This window comes from Macrobrachium nipponense, chromosome 19, assembly GCF_015104395.2.
Source record: "Macrobrachium nipponense isolate FS-2020 chromosome 19, ASM1510439v2, whole genome shotgun sequence".
Classification (NCBI taxonomy): Eukaryota; Metazoa; Arthropoda; class Malacostraca; order Decapoda; family Palaemonidae; genus Macrobrachium; species Macrobrachium nipponense.
In genome coordinates, this window is record NC_061088.1 from 34037807 (window position 1) to 34065306 (window position 27500).

The 27500-nt window shown below is 38.1% G+C and overlaps 1 protein-coding gene across 3 annotated transcripts in view; it reads left to right on the plus strand.

Moving 5' to 3' along the window:
* The first annotated feature begins 867 nt into the window (after nt 1-867).
* LOC135215950 (tubulin beta chain-like) overlaps nt 868-27500 on the plus strand; it is a 38228-nt gene continuing 11595 nt past the window's right edge. Inside the window, exons 1-3 of one of the 3 annotated variants that reach the window (XM_064250908.1) lie at nt 868-1036; nt 14371-14479; nt 16068-16082. In XM_064250908.1, the coding sequence (XP_064106978.1) occupies nt 980-1036; nt 14371-14479; nt 16068-16082 (181 nt within the window). In that variant the 5' untranslated portion in view covers nt 868-979. Of the gene's footprint in view, nt 1037-14370; nt 14480-16067; nt 16083-16297; nt 16557-27500 lie in introns of those variants that run through there. The other 2 variants (XM_064250914.1, XM_064250921.1) reach the window with 2 other exon arrangements.

A 27500-nucleotide genomic window follows, 5' to 3' on the forward strand; every position in this document is an offset into this window, starting at 1 on the left:
AGAGAGAGAGAGAGAGAGAGAATCTGCTACTGTTTAAAAATTAGGCCTACGCGTCTGCCTCTTGAATAAGTTTTACAGTCGTTGGTGCTCCTGCCATCTTAAGATGATTAACATCGTTCTCTCTCTCTCTCTCTCTCTCTCTCTCTCTCTCTCTCTCTCTCTCTCTCTCTCTCCGACAGTTTTGAGGTGCTGATATATTTTTCTCCATTTCTTTACAGGCTCGATATTGTTTCAATTGTTTTTTTTTTTTTCTTTAATATTTGTGACTTTATATTCTCCACTTTCTAGTAAGGGGAAAATAAGACTCACATTACCTCTGATCAGTCTAACTGACTTTTCTGCTGACTGTTGATATAACGTCTAATAAATCGCTTTTCTCTTATCTTACTGACACTAAATCAAGTTCAAGAAAGAAAATGATGAGTTTTAGTGCTTTGTAAGGAAGATTAGCGTAGATGAGTTCCAAACCACTTTTAAATAATATATATTTTAAAAAGACCAAGTTTCACCCGCACTTTGGCAACTTTTTCTGAAAGTTTAAAAGTTTCTGATTAGCGGATAGAATTCCAGGTGTGGTCTAAGCTCGAGTATACTGCATTCAGGCCACCACGACTACGTGCGCGACGTCGTTGGGGTGATGCATTTATTAAAATTATTACTAAAAGGCATAGCATCAAAAAAGTTTCATTAACTTTATGGAAACATTTTCAAATGCTAATTCGTCGCTTAAATTAATCCAAAATTCAATGGCAGAGCTCAAAATAGAAAATTATTTAGTTTTCACTAACCGGTAACCACCAAATATTTCGTGGTGGCCTGGCGGCGCAGTGGATGTCAGAGCTACGGCATGAATTACCCAGCATTCAGGCACCGGACGTTGAAGACGGTAAAAGGAGCTCGTCCGTCCATATAGCTGGTGAATTTGTTTGTATATTTCCGGTGCCGTTTTCTTCGTTTGATACAAAAAGATAAACACAAGATGCGTGAAATCGTTCACATTCAGGCTGGGCAGTGCGGCAACCAGATTGGTTCTAAGGTATTTGCGTTGATAGTTTGCTTTTCATTTCATAGGCATTAGGTGGTGTGTTAGAACTTTTAAAAAGCTTTAACATAGAAATGGAAAATAGGTTGAGTTTTCATTGGGTAGTGCATTTGTTCACTTATATATCAAGTGATATTCACACCAGCATAGAAACATAATGCACATTGCAAATAATAATTCACAAGTTGCATACTTCACATCATTAATACTCGCATTTGAGGCCCCTGGATTAATGCGGCGTTAGAGGCGATAATACAATAATGATGATGATGCTTTATTTAAAGACCTTGCGTAAGGTGCAACGACCTCTGAAGTGCTCTTCATTTCAATCAATCAATAATTCAATATATATATATATATATTGTTGCACAGACCGCTTCAGCCATTGAGCAAGGTCTATCCGTCTGGTATTGATTATTCTAATTGTGCATTATTTATGAGCGTTTTATTCTCATGGATTCTGTCATGAGGGCTATATCTCAAGGCTTTTCTGTAAATTGCAGATTGCCAAACAGTACAGCAACAGTAAGTGCATTTATTGAAGTGTGTATGTGTCTGATGTTATGAATAGCTTCCGAAGAATTGTGATTCATTAAAAGTGAATCATACTGGTGTATGGAACGCTCTCTCTCTCTCTCTCTCTCTCTCTCTCTCTCTCTCTCTCTCTCTCTCTCTCTCTTCAGAATATTTAAATACGCTCGTTTACGACTTTTCTATTCTATCTTAAACTGTTCTTAAGTTTTTAACTGGAATTACTACCTGGCATTGTCATATTAATTTTCATATTAACTATGGAAACGTGAACCATTGTTTTTGCGCCATAATCCTCAAAACCTCTTAATTTCCGAGATAAGCAGTGGCTCAAGCTAGTGACATCTGTGATGGTTGCATTCGTTTGATCAACATCATCATGCGTGCCACAAGATTTCGGAGTCTTGAGTTTGCGCAATTAAACGCGCTGTTTTGAAAATGCGCTCATCTTCGTATGAAATGTCGCATGACTTAATGGTCTTTGGACCCTTGAATTTAGCTGAACTGTTCGGAATATTCGTAGAGAAACAATATCAAAATTCAGGATATGACGTCTGTATTTGATTGCATAATTCATTGGCGTATAGAAAAAAAAGGTCATTTTGAGCTGACAAAGATACGGTCAGAAGCCTATTCAGTTTTGGGGTTTGCAGTCTTGAATCTAAGTAAGTGGGTTAGTTAAAGCTCAGGTCATGCTGATCATGTTGCCATATATATATATATATATTTTTATTTTCTCACTGTAACCTTAAAGAACTCTGTTTCCGGCTACTTGGGATGGCTGATTTAGGTAAAACGGGCTTAATGCCAGCGTGGACTTTTTTCATGATGGCGTCCCGTGAATGATGGTAAGACAATAAAGTGAATAGTAACCTAGACCATCTCTCTCTCTCTCTCTCTCTCTCTCTCTCTCTCTCTCTCTCTCTCTCTCTTGCTTTTCCTTATTTTTTTAATTTCGCTCCAGAACCTGGCTGGATAAAGGCTTTTTGTGTCCCGTCTCATCTAGTTAGGTCTGTCACTTCCTTCTGCCTTAGTCTTGTTTTTTTATTGCCTTTCTTATTGAGTTGTTTCAAGAAATAGATGGTTAGGCTACATGTATTTGGTTTATATATGGCGAGTCTCTTCACTGCCGTATATTTCTAAGTGTCAGATCTTACTCTCATGAAAGCAATTGTTTTCCATTGACGTCGCCCTTTGCCATATAAACTGTTAAATAAAAAATAATTAAGTCCACGATTGTCCATGCTGAAACAGGTAGAACTGATTAGACAGGAAATGATTCCCAGTACTGGCCAAATTTCTTATACGCCTCTTAATCTAAGGGCCCAGATAACAGGCTGAATTGTATTATGAAATGTTCTGGGAGGACCGGAATGACTTCCTGGTTTTGGAGTTTATTGAGGATCAGTATTTACGTACGTAAAGGATATTAAAGATGTTTTTGATATATAATACTTTCAATACCTGCCGAGAAAGAGAGACAAAGACTTCAATGATTATGTAAAGTATATTTCGTCAGTTACGATACCACTACTGACGCTTCTACTACTACTACTACTATACTACTACTACTAGAAGTAGTACTACATGAAAGGAGAATACTCTACCAAATGAATTACAGAGTGCCACCGTGGTTCAGTTGGTAGCGCCCTTTCCTTTGATTCGAGAATCCTGGGTTTGATCTCGTTTTCTATTGCAAGCGTTTTCGCGTGTTGATTCCCATTGTCATTATCATTATAATAAAGTGACAAAATAAAAGAAAACCTGTGATAGTAAAAGATCCTCTGATGAAGAGCAAAGAAGCATAACGCCTCAGTAGCGTGATCGGTATGGCCTTGACCTGCCACCTCGGTTACCGCGAGTTCGATTCTCGGGCATTCCACTGAGGTGTTAGACATGTATTTCTGGTGATAGAAGTTCACTCTCGACGTGGTTCGGAAGTCACGTAAAGCCATTGGTCCCGTTGCTGAATAGCCACTGGTTCCACGAAACGTAAAAACACCAATCAAACAAACAAACAAATACACCGATGCTCGTTAAGCAAGGACCTTGGAGAGAGAGAGAGAGAGAGAGAGAGAGAAAAAAAAAATAAAAAGAAAATGGCCGTGGCGCAACAGCATTGCGCCTCATTATACAGCTTTATAACTGCGTTTGACGCTATCCTGGAGCGCCCCGTTAATCCATAGCTTATTCATGGTCACAAGTCCCTCTTATGGTGTCCGACCTTGAAATATTACTTTATTAAGTTTTATTATAAATTTTTTTTTCTAATAACTTGATGCGCGTTTAATTTTTACGGTTCAGGAACTTTTTTCCGCACTCGGCCGACATTTGAAATTCTCCCACTTTATTATTGGGAGTATTGCTTGCTTTTTTGGGCCTGGGCTATAAAAGGAGTTTAAGGTTAGGTCGTTGGCTTTTTTTTTCTCTTTTTGTTAAAGGAAATCCTTTCTTCAACAGGCACCTACATTATGTAAAGGTTTTCTATCTTTGTTTTTTATTGTTTCAGGGCCTGAGGGACACTCTAAGCGCGCTTTTTTTTTTTTTTTTAATAAAGGAACATTGTACTCAAGATCATTTTGTGTTTATCATTAGAAATAAAACCCCTTCGACATTTATCCTTATTCTTGGCATTGAAATATTTTTAAATTCCCGAACCTCTGGATCCCTTTAAATAGTGGTCATGTCTTATTTTCATTAGTCTTCTCAAAATTGTCAAGTTCTCTCTTTCCTCTTCCTTTTTCTCCTTCTCTTTCTTCCCTTTCCCGTCTACTCCCATTCCTTAGCTGTTTACATTCCTCCTCATTTCCTCTTCTTGATCCTACCTGCTATTCTTCTCACCTTTCCTTCCTCCTGTTCTCATTTTTATTTTGTATTTTTTTCTTTTATTTCCTCTTCCTCCTTTTGGCCTCTTCCCCCTCCCCCCAATTTCCTTTCACCTATCCTTCCTCCACTCCCACCTCCCCCTCCCATCCCCCATCCCCCTTCCCCGGTTCCCCAAACCCCCCTCCTCCGCCACGATCATTATCATCAGCGTCTTGATATATCTGGTCTCATTCCGCCATCTCTCATTCCCGTTGCCGTATCGTGGCAAAAATGGCCGTAATGTCGTGTAATTAGCCGTCATACTGCATTATTGATAATGACATGAATGACCCTCTCATTATCCTCTTGGACTAAAGTTAATTGCTTTTGTGTTGTCATCTCGTTTCTGATTTAGGATATTCCGGAACTCGAAAATGTTTACTATTTTAAAGTATTTTCGTCATGAAATTGTTGGCCTTTCGTAGTTTGGTTGTTTGATGCTGTAGACGTACGAGGCGGTGGAATTGATCCAGTTTGGGAGGTCAAGGACTAACGTTATATTTATTCTCAATTTTTATGTCATAAGACCAGTCTTTATATGGAATTGTTTATCTAGCTATCTTTCGATTATATATATATATATATATATATATATATATATATATATATATATATATGTGTGTGTGTGTGTGTGTGTGTGTGTGTACGTATGTGTATATATGCGTATTTACACACACACACATTATATGTATATATTTATATAAAATACTGGTCACTTTGCTATATACGTATGCAATTGTAATAACCACAATGCACTCCTCACTTCTATATTGATAAATATATATACATAAATCCATACACAAATGTGCCCACACATACTCACAAACATGTATATATATATATATATATATATATATATTATATATATTGTATATATATATATATATATATATGTGTGTGTGTGTGTGTGTGTGTGTATCCTTGAATGCGCGGCAGAAGGTGAATGAAACTGGGACTTTGAACAAATACTGTCGTAGTTTATTTCCACATTCTCAAGTGTGAACTTGAGAATGTAGAAATAAACTACGAAAGTACTTGTAAGTCTCAGTTTCACTCACCTTCTGCCGTGGATTTAAGGATATTCTCAAGCAAGTGCTCCTTCGCGCTACACTGGATTTATAGATATGTTTATAATTGAATCACGAATGTTTGGAACGTCATAAATCCATAAATAAAGGTATAAGCCACGATATCTGCTAAGTAAAGGACGTTGAACGTCGAAGATCTTGCGGAAACTCCCTTGTTTATTTTTCCTTCGTGGATTATACCTTTATTTATAGATATATGTGAATATAACATTACCCATTCCTTTGAATATGGGTGGTACCAGTAAATTTTCGAATAAACATGTTAAGAATGGTGGGATATCCAACGTTAACCAGCTGACTAAGAGAAAACCAGCCATTCTGACAGAACACACGCAGACAAAATCGAATCGATATCCGTGACGAAATCACTCGGCAGTTGACAGATGTCGCCAAGTATGGATTTACGAACGTGCTCGCGTGTTGTGGGGAAATGAGGGATCACTCTTTGTTCCTCATTACATGTGGGGAATTTGGGCAGCTTTTCGAGGTCCGTTTTCAAGAATTGTTATGTCTCGTAAGAGTTTCAAAGGTTTCAGGAATTGTTTTTTACCCGGTGTCGTTTATTTGTTGAAGTCTGAGATCACTCGTTCCAACGGGATTATGGGTTCCAGAACACGAAGGTGAACCACAATTTTTTGTAGTGCTTGATTCTTCACGTGTCAGGGGCGTTGACCCTCTACTCATTCCCTCACTTGCTGGTCCCAAGCATAAACGTTGGGTTAACACCCGTACCTCGGGGGGCAAAACAGGTGCTTGCTAAAAACTAGCGGTTCGGTTATGGTGACATATTATTATTATTATTATGCTGGCCGAGGCTTCGTGATTCATAAGCAAAGGCGGATCGCCTTTTTTTATTTTTTATTTTTTTTTAGCTGGGTATATTTTGATTTTCTTCGCAGTAAAGTTCGTTTATTGCATAAGCAACTTTCCTTGTTTATAATATCAATTTCCATTACTTCGTTTAGATGTCATTGCGTATTCGGGGTCATATTCTCTCTGCAATGTGGGAAGGTTCCCCTATTTGACTCTATTGTGATTATTTTAGTTACTTAGTCTTCTTGACGTTCATGACGTATATATGAATCCTTTCATTTTTATTATCATATTATTTATTTATATAAAGAACAACCTATCAACATTTTGTCAATTCCATCTGCTTCCAGCAGAATTTTCATTAGCACTGATCCAAAATATTTTGTCCTTACTCTATCACTCTTGCAGATCTTTCTGATATTTATACCATTTCTTCAATGGTGTTTAATGACTAAGAATAATATTTTTTCTTATATTTGCTTACAGTAAAATTTTCCATATGAATATTCTTACTGAATATTTTTTCTTATATTTGCTTACAGTAAAATTTCCTATGAAATATCCTTACTGATTTTCTATATATTGTTCTGTATCTCATTCCGAATATCTCGGTGGCTAGTTAATTTCCATTTGTTAATTAATAAAGTTTGAGGATACGGAAATTAACTATTTTTCCAGATGGATTACTGATTTATTTATAAGAGTATTTAGTTTCTGGAAGGAACAGAGCAGGGCAAAACTTCTTGGAAGGTGTACAAAGAAGCGAGAAAAATTCAAGAAATGTAAAGAAACACTGATGGCAGGAAATAGCACTCTCTCTCTCTCTCTCTCTCTCTCTCTCACAGACACACACACATATATATATATATATATTATATATATATATATATATATTATATATATATATATATATATATATAATACCAGAAGGTGTGTTGGATGTGTCAAGAAAATAAATTCATTTTAAAAGCAGCAGTTCCAATTTATTAAGTTATTTTTGCTTCTATCACTATACTACTACTACTACTATAGTAGATTTACATCAACCGTGCATTTGATGTCTATGCCCTCCCTTACGGCGCTCCTGATTGGCTGTTGATAAGCCAATGACAGGGTTGGAAAGTCTCAGGTTCTCAAGAGAGTTCACATAGGCAGGATATATGAAAGACCTATCCCTCAGGAGAGGTGGAACATAGATCTTACTCATGTGAACTCTCGAGAGAGACTGAGAGTTTCCAGCCCTGTGGTTGGCTTATCAACAGCCAATCAGGAGCGTGGTAAGGGACGGGCCTAGACATCAAATGCACGGTTGATGTGAATCTACTATAGTTCATTCGCTGTACTAAACTCATATTAATTTTGTATAGTATCAAAGCAATGCTATTTATCATTCTTAGGTGACTGACAGGTTGAAACCCCAACGTCCTGTCGACAATCCGCCCCGTTAGTAACACTCAACCTCTTGAAGTGAGCAGTTAGCACTCGTCAGCGAAATATGATATTGTTGAAGGTTCCTACTAAGAATAACGAGAGAGTTTTGTGTTTTTGCAATCAACTAAAGATTAAAATTACATTTTTTTTCTTTGATCAAAATACTTAAGGTGGCCATGCATAGATTAAAATATTTTTACTTTTCTGTAAAAAAAAAACTATTTATATAAGGTTAAAGTTACCCATAGATCGTGCCTCTGGCAGCGCTTTACGGAGCCATGAGACGCACCCTCATTCTACAGCATCTGGTGAGCAACTGGGGAGATGCCGGTCGGCAGTCATAGACTATAACCGGTAGCTCCCCAGTTGTTTACCAAACTATGACTCGTCGTGATGGTTTTACACAGAAAACTTCGGCGCATTATTTGCTATAGATCTATCGAAACTTAGTTACGAAAACGTTATTTCTTACATACATTGCAACAATTCAGAACTCATAAAACAGTTCAGCGGCTAAAATTCTTTCCTTCACAGTAATGGCCAGTGGCATTTCCATCGACTATTCTGCTAAACGTACATCGATCATCGATAAATTTTTAAGTAGGCGCCTTATTATCCCTGAACTACATTGACACCATCGACAAGGACACTTGCGCCTCTCTCTCTCTCTCTCTCTCTCTCTCTCTCTCTCTCTCTCTCTCTCTCTCATCGATTTCTAACTGTACTTTTTGAGACCCTTTCCTATATCTATTGTTGTCTTTCTGAAGCTATATTTACGTTTAAGAACAGTATTGGTAGTGGCAATATTAATACAAGTCCGTGATATTATTTTTTATTTATTTATTTATTTATTTATTTATTTATTTTTGTTTATCGCAGTCCCCCATTTCGACTGGGTGTATTTATAGTGTGGGGTTCCGGGTTGCATCCTGCCTCCTTAAGAGATAATCACTTTTCTTGCTGTGTGTGCTGTTTACAGGAGCACACTCTTCTGCATGAGTCCTGGAGCTACTTCAGCCTCTAGTTTTTCCAGATTCCTTTTCAGGGATCTTTGGATCTTGTGCCTATAATTATGGGTACAATTTCCACTGGCATATCTCATATCCTTTTTATTTCTGTTTTAAGGTCTTGATACTTATCGATTTTTCCCTTTCTTTCTCTTATCATTATTTAGTTATTATTAGTAATTATTTATTTAGATTAATTTCATTATCTTATTATTATTATATTATTATTATTTTATTATTATTATTATTATTATTATTATTATTATTATTATTTTATTTATTATTTTATTATTATTATTATTATTATTATTATTAGTTCTATATCTGCAACTTGTTGGAATCTTTAATACAAAATTTCAGTTCTGTGACATAAATAGCCTGATTATTATACGTAGTGTAATGACTAAATATGTCTGGTCCTGTCATTTTCTGTCGTTACATGGAATTTCTCTCTCTCTCTCTCTCTCTCTCTCTCTAGAGATAAGTGAGCACACGATATCCCTTTGAGACATCCTAATCCTTATAACTCCTTGTAACTCTCTCTCTCTCTCTCTCTCTCTCTCTCTCTCTCTCTCTTTTATATGTATACGTATGTGTGTGTGTGTGTGTGATTGATATAAATCAAGTGAGTGAGTAATGAAGACGCGTAACCTCTGGAACAGCTACTTCGTGCCGTCTCCTCATTACGAAAGGTAGAATTAATGACAGCTATTGTGGGTAATCATTCCCTCACTAGGCCTGGCTTGCTCATAAACAGACCAGGAATTCGATCTGGGTTCCGTAATCACTATGCGATGAATTTATTTTCTGTTGTGTGACCAAAAATGAACTTGATGTGACGATCGTCACCTTTGAGCTTAAGATCCGTTCTGCATTATGAAATTGCATTGATGCATGCATTGAAATATTGCGTTTTGTAGTAGAGGCAGTTTTGAACGTGTTAGCGTTAGAAACAATGAAAATGCTGGGGTGTCAGATTTCATAATTATGTTTGTCTCTGTATTTAAAATCATAACAATCATCCATAAAACAGATTTTTTTTTTTCTAATTTTAAGTTAAATCTTGATATTGAAAATCTTATGTGATGGATATGTAAGATTTGAATGCTTAGGAAATAATTCTATGTATGGATAGATTTCCCTTCTATGTTGTATCCTGGTATGATATATCTATCTAGATTTTTTTTTTATTCATTTGCATTAATCCTTTCGTTCATGTACTTACTGATATATTTTGACTTTTAACTTTCATGTTCACACATCCATTCATATATACTAAGTAACCATTGTTGTATTTATCCTTACATACACACTGCTGCTCATTTATTTCATCCTTGCACTTCAAATTATTACATTCTTACATCAATGCATCCATTCAGCCCCTGTAAGGGTGGTAGAGCCGTCAGTACTCCTCACTCGGTAGGCGTTAGTTAAGGCTCTTTGCAGCGTCCCTTCTGCCTCTAAGTGCCTCAGCGGCGTAGTTGGTATGGTATTAGCGTTCCACCTCGGTGGTCGCGGGTTCGATTCTCGGCCATTCCGTTGAGGAGTGAGAGATGTGTATTTCTGGTGATAGAAGTTCACTCTCGACGTGGTTCGGAAGTCACGTAAAGCCGTTGGTCCCGTTGCTGAATAACCACTGGTTCCATGCAACGTAAAAACACCATAACAAACAAACCTTCTGCCTCTAACTACAACCACTTTCCTTTACTGTTCCTCCGTGCAGATTCCGTCTTCCATTTTCTCATTCCACCCTCCTCTCCTAACAATTGTTTCATAGTGCAACTGCTTTGAGGTTTTCTCCTGTTACACCTTTCGAACCTTTTTACTCTGAATTTCTCTTTCAGCGCTGAAAAGCCTCATAGGTCTCAGGGTTTGGCCTTGGCATAAATTTTATATTCCATTCTATTCCATACATTCGACCCCACCCGTGCATTTTATTTTTCAAATTAATTTTCGATTGCAGTAGAACAAAATGTAACTTGCACCATTACAAAACCTCCTTTATTTATAATTGTTTGAATAATTGGCATTACTGATTGCCGTCACACTTGAATGGAAGAACAAGAAAAAAAGATTGATATCCTTCGGTGAAAATAATTTTTTTTTCGAATGTTTCCATGACGTAAACAAGTAGAATAATCTGCTAACTTGTGATTTATTGAAATATGTAACACTCCTCTTGTAAAATAGAATTCAGCGTCTTGTATGTATGATTTCGTAGCTATAATTGCGGTACTTATTTTAAACTAAGGAATTGCCCACGTGTTTTTATGTCTGACGATTCAAGTAGCATTTTTGGCGGGCAAGGTGTAAAGAAATACTCAGGTCGCCTCCTGTCTTGGCAAAAGGAGACGACATTTAAAAAAGAAATAAAAGTTATTCCTTCGCACATAAACCAAGAACGACTAAGAAAGCATAGTACATTTACTGCTGTCATCATCATTCTGATTATATAATTCGTCGATAATCCCGGCTCCAACGGAAGAGTAAATGATTCATATAAGTTTACGTCATTAAATCCAAAGCTTATTTAGTTAATGGGTTTCATCAGACGACGAGACGAACTGGTGCGTATGTTCTGCTCAAGAAAGCACAATGGAGAGAGAGAGAGAGAGAGAGAGAGAGAGAGAGAGAGAGAGAGAGAGAGAGAGAGAGAGAAACCGCCTAGCAACCGCTATCGAACTCCCGAAGCGTTGCCACAACAAAACTTCGATTAGCCCTCCGCCCTTACCCTACCTCCCCCTCCACCCCCTAACCCCCAGCAGCCCTCATTCCCCAATAGCTCACCTATCCCTTCTGCCCTTCGTCTAATCACGTTCTTAGAGGTAAACCTCCAAGGTGATCCTGGAGGACGAGGGAGAGACAGACAAAGACATTTTTTCCACTTTCTTATGGACTGAGTATGACCGAATGACGTCACACCTTTTGTTCGTGTAAATAATTTAAAAATAATTATTATTCTTTTTAATTTAAGGACATAAGAAACCAGCAATGTTTGTTATTTGTATCAATCACAAAATGTATTTAACGGCGAGAGAACATTATTCATCATATGCACATTAAGATAGCAATGTTCGTAAGAGATTACCGAACTTCTATAGCAATGTTCAAAAGAGGTTACAAATGTTCTTCGTAGTAATGTGTATAAATTTCAAAACTTTTCTTCCATAAATTGAAACAGTCTACGGTATATTTTGGCATGTTTCACTTACTTCTATTATGTGTCCATAACCATTCCTTGAATTAAGTAAGTTTCAGGTTCTATTAAATGACCCTTCCTAGTCGAAAAAGAGGGAATTATAAGGAAAATAGAGGTATTCATTATTTATTAGAGTACGTTGATTCAGTCATCACATGTAGGGGAGGTCTAGTTCTTCAATGAATTATCATTATTATTGTTGTTGCGAACAGAGTAGATCTACAAAAACTATAGATTATAATAATAATAATAATAATAATAATAATAATAATAAAACATTATTCTTATGATTTTCCTCGGAAGAAGAAGACAATTATCAGGATCACAACCATTTCAACAATATATTTGTAGTGAAACCAATTCGCCGCCACCTGGTGACTAGTGTCGTGACATGCCTCTCAGATGTCGCGGGTTTGCGCCTTCCCGGGGCGATAATCACTGGCTTTGTATCATGATCAGTTCCTGCCGTATTGTTGGTCTGCTGTGGGAGGTTGAAACCAACATTCTTTGTAACCTTGAATTTCGAGTCAACGGCCCCTTTGGTGTGTTTGTTCCATGTGAATAGGTTTCATCTACGCCCTTTCAATGGGGATTAATTGATTTATGAAGATTAGACTACAATGCCCAGACCCTGGACACTTTCAGCCATTCAGCGATTGAGACAGTGAAATAAGAAAGTTGGTTTGGCTGGACAGGAACCTAAAGAGATCCTGAAAGTAAAGGAAATGAAGTTGAAATAAGTATATCTAAGGTTTACCAGACCACTGAGCTGATTAACAGCTCTCCTTTGGCTGGCTTCAAAGGATTAGGATTTTATTTACGTAGCTAGGAACCAATTGGTTCCCTAGCAACGGAACCTACAGCTTATTGAGGGATCCGAACCACATCATATCAAGAAATGAATTTCTAATCACCAGAAATAAATTCCTCTGCTTCCGCATCGGTGGCAGCGAACTCGTTCTACCACAATGATAGGCGAGTACGCAATCTACTGGTCCAACGAGGAACTAAGTAATGAACTACAGGGATATAAAGGTAGAACTGGGAGGAAACCCAGAAGTTGCAATTAGGAGCAACAGTTAGAAGTGCTGGACAGCAAGACGGAAAGAAAGGAAAGGGGAACGGAAGCAAAGTAAAATGCTAAAAAGTGGTTGTGGCTAAGGGCCGAAGGCAGGCGGCAAACACCCTTTAGTAACGCTTACAAGTGCACCTAGTGAGGCGCACTGGCTGCACTGCCCTTCCACAGAGCCCCTTCATAGAGGAAAGACTTGAATTGAACATGGAATTTAGGCCAAAGGCCAAGCACTGCGACCTTTAAAGTCATTCAGAGCTGAAACGGATATTGACAGTAAAAATGTTTGAAAAGTGTAACAGGAGGAGAACCTCGAAGTATTTGTGATGTGAATCAATTGTTAGGAGAGGGTGGAAAGTGAGAAGGAAGAAAGAGAATATGAAAGGAGGTACAGTAAATGGAACGAAAGGGGTTGCAGGCAGCTAGGGGCCGAAGGCACGCTGCAAGGAACTTTAATTAATGTTGCACTGGCGGCACTACCCTCCCTACAGGGAGAAACACTTGTAGTAGATGAAATAATAATAGCAGCTACAGCAGGGGCCACCCACCACATTCACTTTCATTCAGGAGCTCCACTACGCAATCGGCATCAATTTTCCAAACGTTCTCCGCCCACAACCGGGAACCGCTTTCTATCGACCGTCAGCTGTTGAAATGTCAGAGGCAGGTCCAGCTGGGAAACAGACATTCTGGAAACATGACCATTGATTATTTACCCAAGTTGTTAAAGTGAATCTCCGTCTCCCTCTTCAGAGAGTTCAAATGTGATTTATTTTCGTTGTCGTTTCAATTTTTTTTTATATTCGATCTTTCCCAGATAGTCACCGCTAACAAAGTTCGGGGGTCGTTAACTAGAACTAATATTTCTTGGCGGTTATTACCTTTATGATATTTACCGTCTTTTGTTTAGGCTTTGACGGTTATCCCAACGGGTTTGTACTCAACAGGCCGCAAAGGAGGATACACACCGGGTTAATTAAAACCCTTGGGGTTCACTATCTAGGAGAGATCCTTTATATTTGACCGATACCTGACTATTTTATCGTTCTGTGTGATTTGGTTTACATAGATGTCGTTTACGGTTTAGTTTATATTGATGTCGAAATTGACCACTTTTATTGATCAAGAGACTTGGCTCTCCATTCATCATCCACATTTATTTTATAATAAGTATTTCTTTGCAGTTTGATAGGCATCTCATGTTCATCATTAATCTTATGCACTGATGGTCAGTTTCTCTGTTTTTCCAATACTGTTACTCGTCCCTTAGACTTCTTTACGTGTTAATCTGTTTGGTAATTTATCTATTTATCCCATTGCAGTTTTGGGAAGTGATCAGCGACGAGCACGGAATCGATCCCAACGGCATCTACACAGGCCAGCACGAAATCCAACTCGAACGGATCAATGTATACTATAACGAGGCCACAGGTGAGGAGCTCTTTCTACTTAAGTTAAAAATGCAGTTATAGGTAGCCCCAAATAGCCTGCGTTGAATGACTGAGAACAAGGAGGAAATGAATCACTGAATACTACTAAAGTTTATTTGTTTCCCGTAGGTGTCTGTACGTGTATGATACATTGTCTTTTGTTAGTGGATTCTGTTTTCCCGTTTATTTCCTCTTGCATACATTCTGTACCTCTAGATCTCTGTGAGACACTTTTTTGTCCATAGCTCATAACATGTGTTCATACCTGCCAAGGATTCAAACACGCAAATCTGCTTCGCCTTAAGCTGTAACTGTCAGTACGTTTGGTTGAAACAGAGACATATTCAGAACTTTGGTAGTCGTAAGTGGACAGTTTGATTGACTGATAAACATTTTCCCAATGCAGAAAGGTTTAAAAACGCGCATACACTGATAAATAAAATATATAAACATAACGCTGAAGTTCAAGCATTGGATAGGTAGATTAGTAAATAGGTTTTCATGATGGGGCGACCTTTCGTAAAGACAGGGGGTTTCCGTAGAGGGTTAATGCCGTCAGTGCACCTCACGTGATGCACTGTAACACTATCAAAGAGTGTCTGCCGCCTTCCTTCGGCCCTCAGCTGCATCCACTGTTTATCCTTTTACTTTACTTCTATTCTATCCCCCTTTCTCTAGTCTCGCTGTCAAGCCTCTCGTAACTATTAGATCCTTTTACTTCAACTCCTCTATTATCTGGACCTTTCTCTTTGCTGTCCAGCCACTCCAACTCCCTCTTTTCCAAAAGTACCCTATTGCTTGGGTTGACAGCCTAAATGTCATAAATCATATCAAATCAATCAAAAAGAAAGGTCACGTGATGTAAGAAATGCATAGGAAGAATTAGAATGTTAGAATCCTACAAGGACTTCACAGGAACATAAACCTTCATAGCAAAGACAACTTCTGTACACGAGGAATAGCGACAATATTTTGACAGGACCATTAGGTGATGAAACACACAAAACCAGCTTCACTTGCGTACATAAAAGCATATTCACGCAAATACACGCTTTGTCTTTGCTTCCTTTTGATATATGATACTTTATTCACAAGCCCTCACATGTAATTAAATCCCTAACAAGTGCTCGGATCGTTGTACTTGAAGTCGTGACATGGCAATATAATTTTCGTTATTACTGAATAACTCTACGTTATGTTGACTTTGATTATTCACTTTTAATTCGGCTGTCTGTCTACTGTCCTGTAATTTTGTGTGTTTGAATGTGTGTACCGTAGTATTAAAAATGCTTTGAAGTGTGCACTACGCTTGCAATATCATTTAGATGTGTATTAATGTTACTGCCAATTGTATATTACAAGATTACTGTAAATTGTACAGAAAACAACTGCTGAACCATTGTGAATCATTGGCTGTTGCTAAAAAAAATCAGAAAGGCTGCTGTGTTTGTACTAGCGAAGTTTGCTGTTGAGTACGCAAAATGATATCGCAGCAGTTGTTATTTCATCATTTAAATCCTCCTTTTATTATCTAGTGGTAAACTATAACAAAAACCTAATGCACCTCATTGTTCTCTTTGCATCTTTAGGATATACAGGTACAGGTAGGCTATCTTCTCATCTGTCAAGGCTAATCATCTGAAGGCGTTGGACTTGATCCAGCCTAGCGTTTGTTTACCTTCATCATCGGGTCCTTGTTGCTCGTGAGCAGGCTGATCATTGGAGGGGTTTCTTGCCATGTATTTCTCGTATATTTGTTACATTTTTTGTTCCATTGTGGAAGTGTAAAGTCAAGTTGATTAAAATATTAAAGTTTATTTAATACAATTTGTATAAAATTCATTTGAATCAAAGTAAAAACACAATGATATATTTTAAAAATGAGCAGAAAAGAAAGTAACTCAAAGAAAGACTCCGCGTGCGCGATGGTAGATTTATTCGGTGCTGCTCCTCATGCAGTTCTTGGAATGTTCGCACGCAGGCGGCAAAGAACAAATCTTCCACGAAGCGGGAACGCGGTCTCCCTGTCTTTCTTCTGAATATCCTTAGCCTACTCACGAGCTTCAACGGACATGAAGGCAAGTCAATTTTACTCCTTCCATCATACTCCCAGTCTCATTTCAACTGAGTGGTGTGACACGAAAACATTTTCCGACATCTTTTGGCCACCCCCACCAAACTTTCATCTAAATACCGAGTATTTTTCTATATCGGTGCAAAACTGAAGTCATGCACGTTCGTCAAGATAACAGGCCACAAGCATGAAAATGCGTGACACCGATTCCGCTAGCAATATTGCTTACTCGGTTCAAAGTTTGTCGTCAAGATGCTAGAAGACATAGAAAACGTACTCTGTCACACCACCATAAAGAAAACCATGTCTGCTTCCAGGAGAAACTACCATTAAAAAGTAGAGAACTTTGACATATAGCTGAAACGGCTTTCCACTTATGTAATCATTCTTTTTTAACGGCGAATGAATCCTTTACAAAATACCATTTAAAAGTAAGAGCTTACTCTTTCGTAGATATTATGGCTTTGGGAATAGGCGTATTAATTATATCTATCCAGGCTTTAGAAATAGTAGTACTATTTAGCTAAAGTAATCGGCTTGAGAATAATCGTATTTTGCTCTTTGATTTTTGCTTGAAAGTGAGTGGTATATTTTGTACAGAAACTGCAAATCCTGTAGTAACAAATTTTAATAACCTTAGCAACTAAAGTGTCCCCAGCAACAATGAAGATAAGCGTTGCCTTGTTTACCTTCCATTCAAGACCTCAAACATAAAGAATTATATTTATGATGCTCTATATATATATATATATATATATATATTATATATATATATATATATATAAAATATTTGAGTAATTCAGTTCGTGGCCTTTGTAGCTTAACTTTGTACTTAATAATAAAGCTTGTTTTGCTTTCATGGAACCTGATTTATGTTAACTAAAACATTGCAGGCAGTTAGACCAGTAATGGTAGAATGAAATTTATTGTGATTTACTTATGTAAGGTAGCAATACTATTTTGTACTTCGTATCTTAGTAAGATTAAGATAGACCTGTGCTGGCACGGGCTCTTCTCTGTATCTTGATTAGCAAGTTAGAAGCCATGGAGCTCATTCCCTACGAATGTGCGTAATAATAATAATGATAATAAAAAGTTGTATTGAAATGAAAAAGATAAAACAGAGACTTTTGAACACCTGAACGGTATGTCCCCTCAGTGTTTATAACATTTCATCACGATATTGTGATTTTCTTGGGAAAAATAATAATCATAATATCAATGATAATGATATCGTAAGTCCATGTCATTTTTGTTAGTAGTGATTTCCATGACATAACAGGTTAACAACGTGACGTCATCCCATTCAAAGAAATTTATTTCATCAATGTCTCTAGTCGTATTTTCTCTAACGAAGGGATGGTGCTGTTTTATATATATATATATATATATATATATATATATAATATATATATATATATATAAAATGTTACATAATGAGTTCATTGGAATGAGATACTGTAAATTTTCGTCCTAACTTGTCCTAATTATTCTTCACGACGCTCTCTCTGTATAATGAGTTTGTGCTTTGTTTTGCATTTTGTTTCCCTCTGTATTTTCCTTTGCTTCTCTTTTCGTAGCTGTTTATTTTCTTTTTCATATTCCTTTCTATTCTTTGGCTGTTGTTCAGCCTTGTTATGTATAACTGTATAAACATATTCCCTTCTACGCTATGCTTCGGAATTCTCTATCCGATTCTGATCCCCTTTCAGTCGCAGCCTCTGTTGTAATATTCTAGTTATTCGATTTTATAGGCGAGGCTGCTTACCCTATGCCCAAGGCCTTGATTTCCAGTGCATGGCACGAGTACCTATCCTTCTCTAAATTTCAGGCGTTGTAGTTCCTCGTTGGACGAGTGCTTATCGCGCTCGGCCACCAGTCTGGTGGTCCGAAGTTCGATTCTCGGCCAGGCCAACGCGGAATCAGAGGAATTTATTTCTGGTGATAGAAATTCATTTCTCGATATAATGTGGATCGGATCCCACAATAAGCTGTAGGTCCCGTTGCTAGGGGACCAATTGGTTCCTAGCCACGTAAAAATATCTAATCCTTCGGGCCAGCCCTAGGAGAGCTGTTCATCAGCTCAGTGGTCTGGTTAAACTAAGATATACTTAACTTTTAACTTCAGGCGTCGTCCGTCCCAAGCCAATAGTGACATAGGAACCTGCCATTTGGAGCAAAAACAGTAGGCGTGATAATATCTGTCAGGGCAAATGAAAATTACAACACGCGGAATGGGACATGTAGGGTGAAAGGGACGTAATGACCAAGTCTTCGTGATTCCCCTGCGAATTATTGTTTCTGCTGTCAGGCTATGGCGGAAGTACATATTTATTTGTCGCTAGGCAGACTTGAAACGCCTAACTGCTTCAGCTACGGAGCTGTGTCAGGTATATTCGAAAAGGGTAGGATATTTAAATGTTCTGAAGATGAATTTCTTTGGTGGCAAAAAGAAAAATAAATAGATAAATAAAAACAGGTCATATAATAGTGCAAAAAAAAAATAGATAAATAAAAACAGGCCAAATGATAGTGCATTTCAGAATATATTTCAGTTTTCCTTAAGGTGCAATACGACTCCCCAGTCTGTGGCTGAAAGTCAAGGCCGAGAATTTTACGATCCCTGGAGTAGACCCATAGACACGTCACTGGTTTAGGACTGGGGAAATAAGTAGTTACTTCTTTCAATGATGATTTTTTCGTGGTAAATGAACCACAATATGGGGAACTGGAACTTCTTGGATAGCTCTTTGATGAATTAGAAGGAGGAAACTTGTGCGGTCCTCACAATGTCAATCATGTTGGCAGCCCTGCCTTCTAGAGCGATGTTGGTAAAGATTGAAAACGAGTTTTGTTGGCATTCCTGATTCTGGATATGTTGTTAGTATCGTGCATTCGGCCAAGATGTTGGCAGTCCGATAAAAACTTATTTCATTGATTCTAATAATCAAAGTCCCTGGTAAAAGAAAACGTTTTAAGTGCTCAGTTTGTCTGACTTGACTGGGTATTTAGTTTTCCGTGTGTATATGTTACTGTCTAGACCACAGTGAGTCATAGATTTCTTGAATCACGAAAACATTAGGTTATAGTGCACAGTTCCTCGGGCTAAAAAAAAAATCAAGGAATTATTGACTTTCATTGACTTCTCGAGGAATTGGAGTGTAAAACAAAACTTGATATTCAGATTTCGCTACAAATACAGCAGCTGAATTTTATTGGTTCTCTCATACTTTATGTATAAGCCAAAAATGCACTTTTAATATAGTTTTTAGATTAGGTTTTTGAAAAGAAATTCATGGATTTTTCTGGTTATTCTCTCTCTCTCTCTCTCTCTCTCTCTCTCTCTCTCTCTCTCTCCTCGCTCTCTCTATATATATATATATATATATCTATATATCTATATATATATATATGCATCGAGCTACAAATGTCCTTTAATATCTATTCGCTCTACCTCGGAATTAGTATATTTTCATATATGTTGACAGAAGGGGAATTTTTTAGTCGATAAGAAATTCATTGGGACTAAAAAATTCTATTGAATGTAAATGGAATCACGGTTAATGTGATAAGACATTTAATATATAAATATATATTATTATATATCTATATATATATATATATATATATATATATATATAATAATAGAATATATATATATATATATATACTAGATATAAGGCATCGAGCTCCAAATGTCCTTTAATAATCTAATTCGCTCTACCTTGGAATTAATATGTTTTCATATATGTTAACAGAAGGGGAAGGTTTTTAGTTGATAAGAAATTCGTCGGCTCGACGAATTTCTTATCGACTAAAAAATTCGTATGAATGTATATGAATCACGGTAATGTGATAAGACATACATATATATATATGTATACTATATATATATATATATATATATATATATATATATATATATATATATATGTAACATATATTTGTAGTCTTAAAGTTTTATAGACTAACAATGAAAGGCCAAACTAGGCACGAGAATGAGATTGTAGGAGGCAACCAAGTCTTCAACAGGAGACGAGAAGTTGAGAATACGGCCCTTCCTCTTGCGTGATGGCCGCCATTCTCACCACTCTCATCGATCTTGATATTACTGCAGTAACTCCCCTTGTTTTCTTGCCATCGGCAAACTGAATAAAGAGAGAGAGAATAAAGAGGAATACGAGAATCTCTCTCTCTGTCTCTCGCGTGCCTTAGCAAGATTTGACATTCCTGCGGGCTGATTGGCTGTTTGCAAGCACCGTTTGAACGAATGGCTGCCCAGTGGCAAGTCATGCAGCCATTCACGTGATGATACGTCATGGCAGACACACACACATGTAACCTACGGCAATTCTGCACGATTACGTGACGATGATGTGGCAGAAATGCCTGAAGATGACACAAATACAATTTTCCTGACGTTTGTTCCCAATTTAGTTTTCGTTTCGTCTCTTCCTTAATTAGCATTGCTGCGCCTCTATTTTGGTTTGGTATCTGTTCTTCAGATTAGCTCGCAGTTTCCTGCAATGATGAATCCAAGACACGGAGAAGACGAAAGCGCTCATTCTTTCATAATTCTATCGCAGCAGGTTACTGTGGCTGAGCTGGAATTTGAGCTTCTTTGTTCCTGACAGTAAATTATGTCTCTGCTAATAACCAAGTTCATGCGGATGGTGTTTCTAAAGACTCGCTTCGCACGCAAATATGAATCTTGCATGCAGCCTGGTTAACCTTTCATTTATTTCTTTGGCGAGGCCGGGACATAATTGCTGTTTTGAAAGAATCTCGGTCGCTGTCAGAAAAAGACAAATTAATGGATGTCTCTTTATACGCACTGACAAAGACGCCTTCTTAAACTAAGTAGGTAAAAATGAATTAGGAAAGGAAGTAAATGGAGTGAAGACTCTCTCTCTCTCTCTCTCTCTCTCTCTCTCTCTCTCTCTCTCTCTCTCTCTCTCCAAAAGACGCCTTCTTAAACAAAGTAAGTAAAAATAAATTAAGGAAGGAAAGCTAGAATATTGAACATTTTGGAAGTAAATGGAGTGAAGACTCTCTCTCTCAAAAAAAAAATAAATAAATAAATAAAAAACTGATATAGAAACATACGTAGGATGAAATAAACATATCTCATTCCCACTTACTCCAGACTCTTCAAGAAGCGCCTCGGTGGCGTGATTGGTATGGTATTAGCGTCCCACCTCGGTGGTCGCGGGTTCGATTCTCGGCCATTCCATTGAGGAGTGAGAAATGTGTATTTTTGGTGATAGAAGTTCACTCTGGACGTGGTTCGGAAGTCACGTAAAGCCGTTGGTCCCGTTCCTGAATAACCACTGGTTCCATGCAACGTAAAAACACCATACAAACAAACAAACAGAATCTTCAAGATTCGTAGCAAGTTTTCTGCGACGATTTAGGGGATGCAGTTGTAAGCCCCTTATTCATGGGCCAACAGAGAGCTAATGGCGCCTGATGGTCGCCCGTCTAACTACTATAGTCTAGTCTAGTCCATTCCCTTACGACGCTCCTGATTGGCTGTTGATAAGCCAATGACAGGGCTGGAAACTCTCAGTCTCTCTCGAGAGTCCACATCGGTAGGATCTATGTTCCACTTCTCGAGAGACTGAGAGTTTCCAGCCCTGTCATTAGCTTATCAACAGCCAATCAGGAGCGTCGTAACGGTCTGGCCTAGACATCAAATTTACGGTTGATGTGAATCTACTGTAGCTCTACCCCCAGTTGCTTGATTTTGTCGATCGAGAAAACAGCTTTGAAGCGAATTTGTTATTGCTTGGTATTCCTTGGTGGTCACCAATTCAGGTATTGACCTACCTTAGCATTTCTTGAACAGGATCGATAACGAAGCTCCATCAAAGAGAAGAAAAGAAGAAGACCAGGACTCGAAGAAACACAAGAAACAAAACTAGAATCATGAAAAATAAAAAGAGTAAAGATAAGATAAAAGCCTCTCAGGATTGACTCAAAGTGTAGAAGAATGAGTAATAATGAAATGACAAAAACAGCAGATAGAGAAATTGACTAAGGCAGCAAGAGAATCATTGACTTCGACGAAAACAGTACGAAGGAAGAATAAAAAAAAAAAACACGCTGAATGTCACGAAGAAAGGTCACCAAGTGTGACTCATCCAGTTATCCCCATCCACCTCTTATCCTGGCCCCTTCACCTTCGCCACCCGCACTGACCCTCCCCCCCCCCTCCCTCCTTCCCTCCAGCCTTATGTCTGTCACTAGGGGATAATTCTCACTTGTTCGATTCCTATACTAGTCATTCGTGTACCACCGAGTTTTGGTAATATCTATTTGGCCTTCTCGAAATAATCCTGTTCTTTTTCAGGGGTCTTTTGTATGATGCTTGAGAGAGGTTGATTCTCTCTCTCTCTCTCTCTCTCTCTCTCTCTCTCTTCTCTATATATAATATATATATATATATATATATATATATATATATATATATATATATAATATATATATATATATATATATATATAGACAGAGAGAGAGGACAGCTGAAGGAGGACGTACATCTCAGGTGGGCCTTAAAATAGACACGCACACACATACTCATATATCTCATATATATCCTATATGTATGTATATATATAAATGTTTCAACTTCTCTTAGTATCAAAATTATTAGCACTATATTCAGTTAGTACGACGACAATTAACAATATCTTCTTTGTGTGAAAATAAGTAAATTATTTCCTGTATAAAAGAATCACTAACAAAATTTCATGTGAATAAGAGATCACTGATCAGCATATTCCCATCGTTCGAGGATTATGCATACCCACTGTTAAGAACACCTGGTCTAGAGATTTGCGCACCTGTCCCTCAGTGATCGTCAGGCTGGCCTAGCTATAGTAGATTCACATCATCTGTGCATTTGATGTCTAGGCCCGTCCCTTACGACGCTCCTGATTGGCCGTTGATAAGCCAATCACGGGGGTGGAAACTCTCAGTCTCTCGAGAGAGTTCACATGGGCAGGATGTATGTTCCACCTCTCCTGAGGGATACGTTTGAAAGCCGTATCCTTCAGGAGAGGTGGAACACACCCTACCTCTGTGAACTCTCTCGAGAGACAGTTTCCAGCCCTGCGACTGGATGATGGATGAGGTTTAGGCTTTGCGTTCTTTGTCTCCTCGGCTTCAGCTCTGGGCGCCAGCCTGGCGGGTGACCTTCGTTAAATACCAAAGAGCAGCGGGAGGGGGTCATTGGCTTTGAGGCACCTAGGAACTGAGCACAAGACACTGACTAACCTTTAGTGTATTTAGTTAACGAATCCTCCATAGATTCTTCCACCTGGCTGGATGAATAATAAAAATAATAAAGGATAAGTAAAAACATATTTAAAGACATAATAATAATAAGGGATAATTCTAGGTAGAGACAATAACCACAGCAGTAATATATTATGTAGGGTAAGAGAATGTCACTATCAAAAGACAGAAGTAAATATTCGAAGACATAGACTCTCATTGTTAACCAAAATGCTATCCAGTTTCATTCATATACTCTTCATATTCCCAAATACTCACTTGCCGTAACAGACATTCTATCTTGAGGTAGACATTTGTTTTAAACTAGTTGATATAATACCTTCCTTTATTTTTCTCGAACCTGGCCTGGAAAAAGTTTTGTTGTCTGTTCACCATCGGCCTATGGTTTTCGAAATGAAAAATATTTGAAATACCATTGTGCGAATCATTGATATTAACAAGAATCTTTTTCAGTGAACACCGTTGAAGGTTTTCAATTGAATTATTATTATTATTATTATTATTATTATTATTATTATTATTATTATTATTATAAAGGTAACAGAACCTCTTTCATACATATGGTGTTGAAGGTGATAGCTGTATCAGCGGCATTCCTCTTGTAAAGTCTTCTCTATTTTTCGAATAATTGATTTTTCTAGGTTACTGCGTTCTGCCAGCAACACACAGATATTCGTCATACTTGGAGGGGATGAAGACGGTCTCCTGAAGGGTAACTCTTTGGAAAATGGACTCCCGATTTCAGTATCCTGTCGCTGATATATACTGAATTCATCGGAAATAAAATATCCAATTTTGCAGCCTGCTTTCTTCTCCAAGTATGGCGAATATCGGCGCGTTGCTGACAGAGCGCAGTAACCTAGAAAAAAATCAATTATCAGAAAAATAGAGGAAACTCTCTACAAACGGAATGCCGCTGATGCAGCTACCACCTTCCACACCATATTATTATTATTATTATTATTATTATTATTATTATTATTATTATTATTATTATAATGTTCTAAGAGGTACACAATAATAAAAAAAATGTTGCGAGTTCGCGTATAATTAAAAAAAAAAAAAACTTTATAAAGCTTTCGAACCCTTCCCTGGGTTCATCTTCTGAGGATGAACCCAGGGAAGGATTCGAAAGCTTTGTAAAGGGTTTTTAAATTATAAAAGAACTCGCAACATTTTTATTATTGTGGACCTCTTAGAAACATTAATATATACTCGTGATAGAGACTTTTCCCAACAAATTAAATAAAATATTATTATTTTTTTTTTCTTTTTTTTTTTTTTTTGCTCTATCACAGTCCTCCAATTCGACTGGGTGGTATTTATAGTGTGGGGTTCCGGGTTGCATCCTTAGGAGTCCATCACTTTTCTTACTATGTGTGCCGTTTCTAGGATCACACTCTTCTGCATGAGTCCTGGAGCTACTTCAGCCTCTAGTTTTTCTAGATTCCTTTTCAGGGATCTTGGGATCGTGCCTAGTGCTCCTATGATTATGGGTACGATTTCCACTGGCATATCCCATATCCTTCTTATTTCTATTTTCAGATCTTGATACTTATCCATTTTTTTCCCTCTCTTTCTCTTCAACTCTGGTGTCCCATGGTATTGCGACATCAATGAGTGATACTTTCTTCTTGACTGTCAATCAACGTCACGTCTGGTCTGTTTGCACGTATCACCCTATCCGTTCTGATACCATAGTCCCAGAGGATCTTTGCCTGATCGTTTTCTATCACTCCTTCAGGTTGGTGCTCGTACCACTTATTACCGCAAGGTAGCTGATGTTTCTTGCACAGGCTCCAGTGGAGGGCTTTTGCCACTGAATCATGCCTCTTTTTGTACTGGTTCTGTGCAAGTGCCGGGCATTCACTTGCTATGTGGTTTATGGTTTCATTTTTCGTATGCACTTCCTACATATGGGAGAGATGTTATTTCCGTCTATCGTTCTTTGAACATATCTGGTTCTTAGGGCCTGATCTGTGCCGCTGTTATATCCCTTCAGTTTCCTTCTTTAGCTCTCCCCTCTGTAGCCATTGCCAATTGTCATCGCTGGCTAGTTCTTTAGTCTGTCTCATGTATTGTCCGTGCATTGGTTTGTTGTGCCAGTCTTCTGTTCTGTCTGTCTTTCTCCTGTCTCTGTATATTTCTGGGTCTTCGTCTACTTTTATTAGTCCTTCTTCCCATGCACTCTTTAGCCACTCGTCTTCACTGGTTTTCAGATATTGCCCCAGTGCTCTGTTTTCGATGTTGACGCAGTCCTCTATACTTAGTAGTCCTCTCCCTCCTTCCTTTCGTGTTATGTATAGTCTGTCCGTTTTTGCTCTTGGGGTTGTAGTGCTTTGTGTATTGTCATATGTTTCCTGGTTTTCTGATCCATGCTGCTGAGTTCTGCCTTCGTCCCATTATTATTATTATTATTATTATTATTATTATTATTAGCCAGATTACTATTAACCAATTTACTATGACTATCATTATTATCAGCCGGATTGTTATTAGCAAAGGGATCCAACAGGAGATCAGCCATTTACGGTTAAAGAAATACATCGCAATTGCATTATGTTTTCCCCTTATTGATAATTAACACACGCTCAAACCTTCTATTATAGAAAAAAGAATGATCAGTAATGAATATGCCGTGGTCCCATTTTTAGGAGAATTTTTACAAATATCGTAAGTGCTAATGAAGAAATGACTGGTTATGAAAGTTCGTTCCCATTAGGAAGTTGGTTCTTTAATATACACGTATTGGAATTACAATAGTCACTTCATCACGCCATTTCCTCATACATGACATTTAACAGAAACATTAATATTTTCCTTGGCACGAAATCTTCAGTAACTAGATGGTTGTTGATCCATAATCGGGACAGAAGTTTGCCACCAGAAAACTAGTTCCTCGTTGGACGAGTGAGTTACGTGCTGGCCTACCGATTTGGTAGTCGCGAGTTCGACCCCCAGCTCTGCCAGCATTGAATCAGAGGAATTTATTTCTGGCGATTAGAAATTCATTTCTCGATATAATGTGGTTCGGGTCCCACAATAAGCTGTAGGTCCCGTTGCTAGGTAACCAATTGGTTCCTAGCCACGTAAGAGTATCTAATCCTTCGGGCCAGCCCTAGGAGAGCTGCTAATCATCTCAGTGGTCTGGTTAAACTAAGATACAGGGAGTCCATAAAGTCCCAGTGCCATTCTGAGCAATAAATACTTGTAATGGTACTATAGTAGATTTACATCAACCATGCATTTGATGTCTAGTCCAGTCCCTTACGACGCTCCTGACTGGCTGTTGGTAAGCCAGTGACAGGGCCTGTGAGTGGCTTATCAGCAGCCAATCAGGGGCGTCGTGAGGGACTGGACTAGGCATCAAATGCACGGTTGATGTAAATCTACTATAGGACTTTATGGACGCCCTGTATACTTTACTTATCCACCAGAAAACTGACTCCGCAGAAGGCGTTTCTAAGCAAAGACTTTCGCCTGCCAAGTCATCGTCTACTGTCGTTACTCTCCGCCTTCCCAGAATACACAAAAGATCGATGTAACCTCCGTCAATTATTCGTCTTTTTATCGACTGGTGCAGTAGTCACTTCACTGGTAGACCCCCACCCACCAACCCACTCACTCACTCACTGTTTGCTTTCGAGCC